This window comes from Topomyia yanbarensis, unplaced genomic scaffold, assembly GCF_030247195.1.
Source record: "Topomyia yanbarensis strain Yona2022 unplaced genomic scaffold, ASM3024719v1 HiC_scaffold_4, whole genome shotgun sequence".
Lineage (NCBI taxonomy): Eukaryota > Metazoa > Arthropoda > Insecta > Diptera > Culicidae > Topomyia > Topomyia yanbarensis.
Window position 1 is genome coordinate 1,000,478 of NW_026683602.1, and position 10,232 is coordinate 1,010,709.

The 10,232-nt window shown below is 41.8% G+C and overlaps 3 protein-coding genes across 6 annotated transcripts; 1 reads left to right on the forward strand and 2 right to left on the reverse strand.

The window, feature by feature from the left end:
- Positions 1 to 946: 946 nt before the first annotated feature.
- LOC131695438 (proline-, glutamic acid- and leucine-rich protein 1-like) lies at positions 947 to 3,971 on the forward strand. 2 transcript variants are annotated; one of them, XM_058983935.1, is made up of 4 exons: positions 947 to 1,152; positions 1,412 to 1,628; positions 1,690 to 2,659; positions 2,714 to 3,971. In XM_058983935.1, the coding sequence occupies exons 1-4, from the start codon at positions 1,048 to 1,050 to the stop codon at positions 3,915 to 3,917; spliced, it is 2,496 nt and encodes an 831-aa protein (XP_058839918.1). In that variant the 5' UTR covers positions 947 to 1,047; the 3' UTR covers positions 3,918 to 3,971. The 2 variants fall into 2 exon arrangements, with proteins under 2 accessions (XP_058839918.1, XP_058839919.1); XM_058983936.1 differs by lacking the exon at positions 947 to 1,152 and adding an exon at positions 1,204 to 1,340.
- LOC131695440 (uncharacterized) lies at positions 3,925 to 4,869 on the reverse strand. Of its 3 annotated transcripts, XR_009306643.1 has the most exons (3): positions 4,712 to 4,869; positions 4,440 to 4,652; positions 3,925 to 4,376 (listed from the first exon to the last, which is right to left on the reverse strand). XR_009306643.1 is itself a non-coding variant. In XM_058983938.1 (2 exons), the coding sequence occupies exons 1-2, from the start codon at positions 4,482 to 4,484 to the stop codon at positions 4,017 to 4,019; spliced, it is 372 nt and encodes a 123-aa protein (XP_058839921.1). In that variant the 5' UTR covers positions 4,485 to 4,849; the 3' UTR covers positions 3,925 to 4,016. The 3 variants fall into 3 exon arrangements, 2 of the variants coding, with proteins under 2 accessions (XP_058839921.1, XP_058839920.1); XM_058983938.1 differs by having other exon boundaries at positions 4,473 to 4,849; XM_058983937.1 differs by having other exon boundaries at positions 4,440 to 4,841.
- A 2,774-nt stretch (positions 4,870 to 7,643) lies between these two features.
- On the reverse strand, positions 7,644 to 9,602 carry LOC131695483 (uncharacterized). Its single transcript, XM_058984012.1, has 5 exons — positions 9,441 to 9,602; positions 8,496 to 9,380; positions 8,176 to 8,442; positions 7,966 to 8,118; positions 7,644 to 7,909 (listed from the first exon to the last, which is right to left on the reverse strand). The coding sequence occupies exons 1-5, from the start codon at positions 9,471 to 9,473 to the stop codon at positions 7,736 to 7,738; spliced, it is 1,512 nt and encodes a 503-aa protein (XP_058839995.1). The 5' UTR covers positions 9,474 to 9,602; the 3' UTR covers positions 7,644 to 7,735.
- Between the last annotated feature and the right edge of the window lie 630 nt (positions 9,603 to 10,232).

The following is a 10,232-nucleotide window of genomic DNA, read 5'->3' on the forward strand; positions in this document are numbered from 1 at the left end:
CGAACTTATATAGTCCAACGATTCCACAAATTGTTTGGATTATACCCTGATGCTGGACAGGTCGTTAGGCTCTTGGATCATAAGATGTTCATTAGGGCGACCATATCGAATGCAACTAAGCTAATAATTTACAATTCAACGCTAATTTACAAAGCTAATAATTTTTCTTGAAAAGGGCGATACTAGCAGTGACACCATTCAAAGAAAATCAACAGTGAATGTTTCCAGATTTGGTTTTATTTCCTATTTAAGAACTATTGTGTTTTTTACATCCTAGATTGCATGATTCGGTGATCGAAACCCAAAACTTCATAAAGTATTTGAAATTATTAAAATAAAATTTGTTTTTGCTATTTAAATCGACAAAATGATAGTATCGCCCCTTTGGCAATTGTTTACTTTTTCGGTCCCATCTATCAGCATTGAAGTATCGCCCTTACGTTTTTTTTACAATAACTACCGTTTTACACCACCGTTTTTGTCCGGGTTTTTTCAATAGCGATCATTGTTACTATTTACAGCTGGTATCAGCTTGATAATCCTAAAAAAATATGAAATAAAACAGTTTCGCTTTTAAACTGCTAGCAAAATAAATATCGCCCTGTTTGTTTGCATGGAGCGTGGAGGGCGAAACTTTAAATTAATAAAAATACAGTTTCGCCTGTTGTATTTTTTTATGTAGTTTAAGAAAGCAATATTGTAGAATCCAAATTTTTAGATTAATTTGTTGCGTTTTAAAGCCCTCATTCGCATGTACGAAAAAAACTTTATGTTTACATTTGTAAGTATCGCCCTTTTCACAAAAAAGCGTTGAATTACAAATCTCTTCGTATTTTTTTAAATTTATTTGAACCACCCTGCATTTGATGAACATGTATACCGTCAAATGACAATTCGACTGAGTGTTTTGATGAATCTGAAGTTTTTGAAAGTGCGTGAGTGTCGTTTGTTTACGACGGCCGGTTCTGTTTTGCACGTGCTCTGGAATTTTTCGTTTTTTAGTGTTATATTAGAATCAAAAACTCCAAATAGTGATTGTTTGCAAACATGGAAGGAGTTTCGAAAATATTTGGCGGCGCGATTGAGGTTAAAGATGGTAACATTAGAAAAATACTGGATGCTTTAGACGAACATCAAACGATGTGGAAGGAGGTGAGTTACCGCATGTTTAGAGGATCGATCGAAAACGACGACATGCAGAATAATTAATACAATTAGGCTAGGTTATAAGATTATAAATATCGGCACGAAATGCGATTGAAAGTGCACTTTTACGTTTTATTGCTCGATAATTTCTAAGGAATAGGAAATTATTGTTCAACACACGTACTCACTTGCCGGTCAGAGAATAGAATTCCCTCAAACAACTGTAACATTGTTTATATTACGTTATTTGCGTTAATGCTTCCAGCCTCAACATGAGATCGCATCGTATTTCGTTAAAATTGGGACCCTTCTTGGTAGCGTAGAGACCCGCGACCGAGGACTTATCGCCTTGTGTCACTTTCTGCCTCGGTGCCCACTGGACACGCTGGAGGAAAAGATGCAGTACTATGTTAACATATGTGCCAAAATCTGCAACCAGAAGGGCCACACTGCAAGCATTCCGCTAGCCTACGATGTACTGAGTATGTAAATTACTTACTCCACAAATCTCGAATGTTTTCCACATTCTTTCCATTTTTTCAGAACAACTCTTGCTCAAGTCGCTAGAATCATCCGATCTCAACAAACTAATGATCAGTAACGTTCCGAAGTTAATGGAAAACGTTACCACCACCGTAGACCCCTCAACGAATGCTGCTACGTTGGACTTTTTAGAAACAGCCATGCGCTACTACCCGGGCCCCAGTGGACCATCAAGAAATCGAATCGAAGATTATCTCTTCTCCTTGGTAGACAGCGAAGATCCCCTCGTTGTGGACCGCACCGGTACTTGTTTGCTTTTGCTGCAGCAAATTCGGGGCGGAGGCCAACACGGCAATCTCCACAAGAAAACCTGGGAAGAGTATCAGTGCAAACTGGTCGACACAATTCACGATCTGCTGGGAAAAGTCTTTGCCCACACGCCGGAGTCGTTTGACGTCGATGAAAATCTTGAATATCTTAAATTTCCCAAACTAGTGGTAGACGACGAACCGGTTGCCGGAGCTCTACGGGTAGTGACTAGACTATTGAACGCGATTTGCTACTTGGAACGAGCCATTCTCGAACCGTATCCAGTAGCGAAACCTTTCAAACCGATGAAAATTCTTAATGTGATTCTCCGAGCACATGCTGTCAGTTGCCAAACTATGACGAGAAATTCGATCCAGGAGAATCTAGCTCTCGGGATGTTTCTACCTCAGATTCAGGAGCGAATGTTGAAAGTGTTGGATGCTTTGGTACTGGTGTTGAAGTCAAATATGCTACCGTTTGGGAATCTAGTGACGGATCTGTTTGACCAGAGTCTGAAAGGTACACTGACCGTGGATGCCAAAGGCAGGATGAAGTCGTTCGTGGCACAGCGGACGAAAGTTTACGAGAGTATGGCACTGTGGTGCGAGACGAACAAATATGCCAGCGGAATCGAGGAGATTGGTGACAAAGTGCTGGAACATATCGTTCAGGATATAACGCCGTTCGAGGCGGAGGTCACGTTGCAGGTTAACGCTAGTGGGTGAGTAATGTTGTTATTTAGTTTTGGGAGGGGCTAAAGATTTTTGATCCGTAGGCAAAAACTTTCCGCAAAAGCGAGAAAAAAACTCCAAAAGCAACAGAACGCTGCGACCAGCTTGGCTAAAACCCATACCAGTAATCGACTTGACAATTCCAAACTTCTGCAGACAGACTCCGGTAATGAAGAGCTCTGCTTAGCCGCATTATGTTGCCTAAGAAAAATATTGGAAGCAGCCGGTTGTTTCATCAAACCCGTCATGCATAAGCTCTTGCAGGAAAAAATCGTGTCGCTCTGCTTTTCGGTATTCTCCCAACTAAACACCGGAATCAGACAGAACCTCTACTGTGAACCCGGTTGCCGAGCGGCGTTGCTTGCATCGCTGAGCGCCCTAATTATCAATCCTCACCATCTTTGTCCACCTCCGTTGCAGTACGGAATCGTTTTATTCAATTTAGCCGAAGTGCAGGATCCCAGCGAAGATGTTCGTTCGAAAGCCTCCGACCTTGCGCGAACAGCTGAAACGTTGCTACATCCACGAAAAGAGGTGTTTTACTTCCCAGTAGAAGAAAATACCGTCAAGGACATGATGGTGGCTAAAAAGAAGCACCCTTTGAATTCTATTGTCTCGACGAAAACAGCATTTGATGAGGACAGTCCGCCGATAAGATTTGAACAATATTCAAAACCTCAGCCAGCTGAATCGTCGTTGACTAGTAAGAATAACGAACCGGAAGCATCGGTTGAAGACGAACCAATCGCTCGAGTTGAAGAGATCACTATAGAAGAGGATAAGACTCCGGCGGTTGTCTACAAACTGGACGACGATGAGCATGAAGCAAACTTCAATGCCGGTGAACTGCATAAATCGGCAAGCGATAAGACGGCTGAATCGCAGGCGATTCGCATTGACTCGGACGACGACGATGAAGTTGAAATAGTGCCGGAAACGGGAAATAGCGTCGTAAATGGTTCTGTAATAATTCCGGAACAAGCTAAAATTTCGGTCACAGAGAATGTCGACTCAAGCGACGATGACGTGCAGATGGTGGACGAATCAGTACAGGAAACACCAACAGCCGCAAAAATCGTTCCACCGACGGTGGGTGTTCAAAAACGTAGATCGGACGGAGGACCACAGGCAGAAGATTCTGATGCTAGTGAAAAGCGTCCCAAAGTTATGGATAATGAGGAAGATGTGGACTTACGAGTGAGTGATCTAGTAGCTGAATTCGTCGATGAGCTTAACGATGACGTGTAATTCTTGCTTTACAATTAATTACTGTATTGAATAAACACGACACAGCACTGTTTAGGATTATTACTAAATTTATATGGAAAGAAACACAATTTTTTTAGTCTAAGGTGCTTGGACACTTTCCAAAATCATTGTAACCATGTCGGCACGTTTATCAATCATGCAGGCCGCGTAGTCTTGCAACGTTTCCGTATCGTTTCGACATAGAAATGGTTCAGCCTTTCCGTATAGTTTCTCCCGGAATGCCCAATCCTTATGAATGTTGTCCTCGGTATCCAAACCCGCTCGAGATTCGTGATCCGTTAATCTATCGTGAAATTGTTTGAAACTTTCCGCTTCCCTTGTCAGCAAAGTTTTTGTGATTTCGTCCAAATTGTGACATTCTTCCGGTAAATACGGCAGAACCTCGACTCCCAAGTCAAAGTCACACGTCACGAACTTTTTGTCTATCGATTGTGCAAACTGGAAATGAAAAGATTCAATCTACTTCTCTGGGACCTTTTTGTGAGTGATTTTTTTTTCTACTTGCAAAAGCAGCAACAAATAGATTATTCTCACCAAACAACGCATTTTAGGACGATCGCTGAGACACGTTGTGTGGCCAAAATATGATTCACAACTGACGCGAAAAATGGATTGTTTCAATTTCCGTTGGATTGGCTGTTTTTAATACGGGGTACTCATTCAAAGAGATAAAGCTCTAATGGCATCGTCGTTATTTGATTTGTACCTGATAACCTGGCAAGATAAGAATACATTCTAGCTCGATGCTGGGAGTCACGATAAAGATTGAGTACAAGTGCTTGTGGATTGTTATCGTTGTTACGAAGATAATAAGTATTGGACTGCTCGACTGCTCAGCAATTAAATGCTTTCCCTCAAAAAATTGAAACTTTGAAAGGAAATTCCGGACAAACCGTTACTCACCAATCACAGATGTTAGTAGTAAACAAAAGAGAAAAGCTTTCTCTTTCATTAACTGCTATGAACTGTGTTTAGCCAGCAACGGTTTGTGCGGAATTTCCTTTCAAAAAGAATTTTGACAGCTTTTGAACCGTAATCATGTTTGTCGATATCTGATCTCGTTGCAGCGAAAAGGACTACCAACAAGGGGGTGTCACTCCTGTCATCCGCTATGGAGATATACAGACTTTGACAGTAGCCAACATATGATGGGCCTAGCCGCTTCTAGGCCCATATCGCCCGTGCAATATCATTGGGTTTTGATTTTAACAAAGGCAGATGTTGGCTAGCACAAAATGGCTGCCTAGCAGGGGCCTGACTACCAACCATTGTCGTGTACACAATAACGGGTATAATTTAGTACAGCACAAAATTATTCCCAAAATAGGGTTACGCTATTGTAGCGTACCTTTATAGAAATGAAAATAAAAACAATGAAATTTGAGACGTCAGTCTCTCTTTTCATTTCGCGAACGAAACACCCGAGGTCTGGAATCAAATTGAACTTGTCATTGTCATTTCTCAGCCCACACCCTGGCAGACGTTCATCCGCCTATCTAGACTCTGTCAAGATGAGGACCTACAAAGCCTAACTGTTCGTATGTGCTAGTCCGTATAGCACACCAGTTTCTTCCACAAGCAGGCGCCGGCTGTTAACCAGTCCCACAAGTTTCAGATACATTGGAGACAGAAAATGAAAATATAGTAAAGAGATTTTGGTTTGCTGAAACGAGACAAGAAAAGCAAAATAATTGTGATTAGTTTTTTTTTTTTTATCGGGCAGATGGGACTGCAGCTTAACGTAACGTTCTCTATTTTGTCTGGTCCAATGTATCCTGCTCCTAACAACGCGTGCTAAGTCGTCAGTGACGCAATTAAAACTTCGCATTGATTCCGCTTCTATTTTCTTCCTGATCTCCTCATGGGTCCCCTAGGTCAGAAGCGGATCAATCGACTGTTAAGTAAATTAGAGATCGCAGTCAGCCGTGATGTCCGCGAATTTCATACATACATACAAACTATTTGGCGCAAGTTCAGAGCGTGTAACGCCGTTTTGCATTGAATCCGCTTCTGTCTCTTCCTAATCTCCTTTTTGTCTGCTAGGTCCGAAGCAGATCAATCGACTATTAACTGAAACGGTAAACATACTAGCAGTATTAGTCCTTACTCGCGAATACTTTTCCATCAACTGTGCTGTTTCTTCTCTATCTTATAACATAACTCGATTATCCCTGTTCTAGTCAATATACATATTCATTACATTATGGACCAGGCAAACCCTTTATTTTTCTATTATTATTATCCTGAGTAGCTATACCAGTGAAGGTATTTTAGGATTTCGCAAAAAGAATCTCTGCCAATAAAGGCATAAGAAATATTTATCCACTATTAACCATAAACCGAATGTCCGCCTGGTTCGACTCGAATAGACCACACCGACCCGAAAGGGTTGCTTATCATTTCTGAGAGCCGGTGTGCTTGGTCGAGTTTAGTAATCATAAGAACAAGTCCTGAATAATTAACTATCTCTTAGGTGCCAGTCCTGCACTCCTTTCCTGAACTAGCCTCATACTCACGATCAAAAGAGTCGACAACTAGTAGGATCCACATGTCCCCCACCCAAGCGAATTGATCAACTTGCAAGTAGGAGCACATATCTACCAACCAGCCAAGAAGACTTCCGAATCAATGAGAATGGACCATGCCAGTCGAAGGCCACAGGCCCAGCGCCATCTCGTACAGTGTCATTGTCATTTCTCAAGATGAGAACCTACAAAGCCTAACTGTTCGTATGTGCTAGTCCGTATAGATTTTGGTTTGCTGAAACGAAACAAGAAAAGCAAAACAATTGTGATTAGTATCGTAGCTATAAAAAAATAAAACGATTTCTCCTCTGTTGTCGGTTTCCCTGTTCGCAGTCCTCCCTCCTGTTCCTGATCTGTTTGGGCCACTGGTTTTCCGTTCCCTTGGCCGTCCCGCTCTCCCGCACACATCGTAGCAGGAGAAACAAATGAAAAGACAAAACAAAACAAAATGAAAATAAATGGAAGTCTGCTATCTGTGCCCAAATTGATGTTGCTTCTCAGTTTTGCACGACCCAGGAGGGACTTGGCCTTGATCCCAATGCTCTGTCACCGATGTTACGTGATATTCGTTATGGAATATTCTTTGTTTGTTTGGGGGCCATTCATAAACAATGTTGTACGTTTTTTATCCCTGATCCGCTGATATGTCTAAAATTCATTTTAGTTTTTTTATCTCGTTACGTGACGCTCTTCCCTATTGTCAATATCCAACATCATTTATGAATGGTCCCCTGGTGATATATTTAGAGCAGACAATCCAATGAGAAATAGGATTGACAGGATTTTAGCGCGCTCTTGGCACCTTGTGTCACATCTTCATGTTTGTTATACATACTAAGTATACCAAAGCATGCGATGTGATGACCGGAAGATTAGAGAAGCAACTCCTCCCCTTCCCCCCCAAAAACAATGAAATTTGAGACGTCAGTCTCTCTTTTCATTTCGCGAACGAAACACCCGATGTCTGGAATCAAATTGAACTTGCTGAAAAATCCGTCGGACTTGGTTGTATTCGATAACTCTACGCACGGAGGCAAGTGATAGTTATTGCCATTCCAAAAACCAAGAAAACCAACCTCCGACCACAACTCGTATTGGACGATTGCGCCTTTTTTCCCCAATTTTCTCAATCGTTAGCACGGGGACAAGAAAACTCACGTTAGCTGAGGTAGTTCATTTTTTTAACTAAAATGTATTCCAAATCAATTCAACATCCTGTAAGCGTTCTCAGAACTTCGTAAAGACCAGAATAAAAAACGGCACAACTGTTTGCTAGGACAAACGTTCTTCGATGCGCACTCTTCGCTTAACACTAATATCACACAGTGGCAGCCGCTCCCTGGCCGCCCGGATTCCATCCGCCGAGCAACCGTTCACGCTGGAAAGCTGCAGCCGTTTCACCTCCGGCAAAAGTTCCAGCAGCTTGAGCAGACAGGCGTCGTTTATCTGTTTGAATGTAATGAGAATTTGGTCACATTTACACGCAAATAATCTTAACCTACCAGTACAACATCGAGTATTAAATTCCGAACGAAAACTAGATTCGTGTCATACGGACAGATGTAGTCAGTCAGACCACGAAATTTTAGCCTTAACTCGCGCAGCTTAGTGAGGGTAGCAAAGTAAAAGAACAGATCCAGATCCAGGAATTTTTCCTAATCAATGTACTATTAGAAGAAAACGAAACGATCCTACAAATTATATGACCTTACCGATTCGTGTAAAACCAACCGTTCCAGATACAGCAGACTGGAGCAAATGATGCTGTGAAATTTGAACATTGTCGCCTGATTCATACCACAGCAAACGTGCAAAAGTTCCAGCGTGGCAAGCACGGGAAACGAAATGCATGCAAACCTATTGAATTTGCTTGGATCATCGATCTGAACCGAGTAAAGTGTAAGCATCACCAGCTTCTTGAAAGGACGACAAAAGTTCGGATCGGGAGCATGGATCCTTGCGTCCTCTATTCTGAGTCGCTAGATAAACGATAAATTATTTTTTTTTTAAATGAACGATTTCAGTTACCAACCTTCAAACTACGCAGTTCGCTAAGATATAGAAAACATTCCTCGGACAGTTCCTCGATACTGAGGCACAGACTCTGTAGATTCGCACAAAGCTGTGACATACTTCCCAGCACAAGTTCGTTGACATTGCATCGCAGGGTTGCTTCTTTTAGTTTGCTGCATTGTTGGAAGAACCTCGCCAACTGTTCGATCGTATGGCAGTCATCGAAACTGGAATCAACGCAGTAAAAGTTGACTTTTTCTAGCAGCGGGAAGTTCATTCCGCAAACGCTGGGAAAATGATCCTCAGTGAGAAACCAAACCTCTAATTCTTTTAGACGAGGCCCAATATGCTGCAAAAATTGCTGAGGACGTTGTGAGTAGTAGCCAATTTGTAGATGCAAACCTGTGATGTTCGGTGTCACATCTCGAAAGTCAAATTCTCGTAAATCCAGCAGATTGTTTTCCAGGTACAAGTCGGACAAATGGTTCATCGGCGGAATTTTTACTTCGACATCGGACTGGTTCTGAAACGTACATGCGTCAACGTGCAGACGCTTTAAATTCGGACAGAGTGCCACTATTTTGGCTAGGAATTCGATTTCAACCGGAACGAAATTGTTCGGCAGCAGTTTCAGTGTGTCCACGGTCGAAGCAAATCTGGCCAAAATGTGAAGCAAGAGTTCACATTTTGCGTAATCGTAACCGAAATAGAAAACCAAGTGTTTGTAAGGTCGCGAACTTGCCAGTAGAACGCGGTGGTACACGTCCTCGCCATCGGGTCCACGAAAATCCACCTCTAGCTGAAGATCCGTGCAGCGGAGTGCTAGTGTGGACCACCGACGGCAAACCGTTCCCGCGGTTTTGCGATCATCCAGCTCCAGGTGGGAGAATATTTTTAGCAGCATCTACGTTAAAACGGTTCAATTTATCTGCATGGCACAACTAATATAGTGATTCAATGTTACCTCTTCTGGTAAATCTTCTATCGACGTCGGCATGATATTGTTTCATGTGTTTAATATTCTTTTGAGGCGGTGTTATATTACTGAATTTTTGAAACCCACAAGAACTCCGCTGATAACGTTCAACAAAATTATTTAATAAACAATCTACTGAACAGCTGATTGAGTGTCTATACGCTGTTAGTGAGGTGAGGTGAGAATAAGAAGGGAAAATGAGCGAATTGAATTGTCAATTGATGGTATGTAAATCTTCATTCTGTTCCCATATATTTTTTAGGCAGGTTGGCGAAGAAATTTTGATTTCGTCCGCCTACGGCATGTAAATGGCAAGATAAAAATGAAACGCAGCTTCTTTCTACACGGAAACGAAAAACTACCTAAAATTGAGTTCCTTTGACTCAATCTCGTGGTATCGTGGGGGAACTTAAAATTAGGTAAACCGTGTTGAAGGTAGTTTCCATTTAACCACTGCAAAAATCACAACTCATTGATAGGTTTTTTATACTCAAATTTAAGTTGAATTTACCTAATTTTGAGTATACCCCAAACAACTCAAAAGTATCTTCCTCCACGGAAGACCTCGACTGAGTCGAAGCTCTCGTTTTGTTTTTGACAACACTAATAATTGCGAAAGCGACGCACAACTCAAAAGTAAGTTAAAAGAACTTATGCTGCAGGTTGTTTTATTTAACCGTGTAGGATTGGTATTTTTTACTGATATCTCTTAGGGCCGATTTCTTTGCTCTCGCTTAACTTTTAAACCAGGTTCACCAGTACGTTTAAACCAGGCTTACG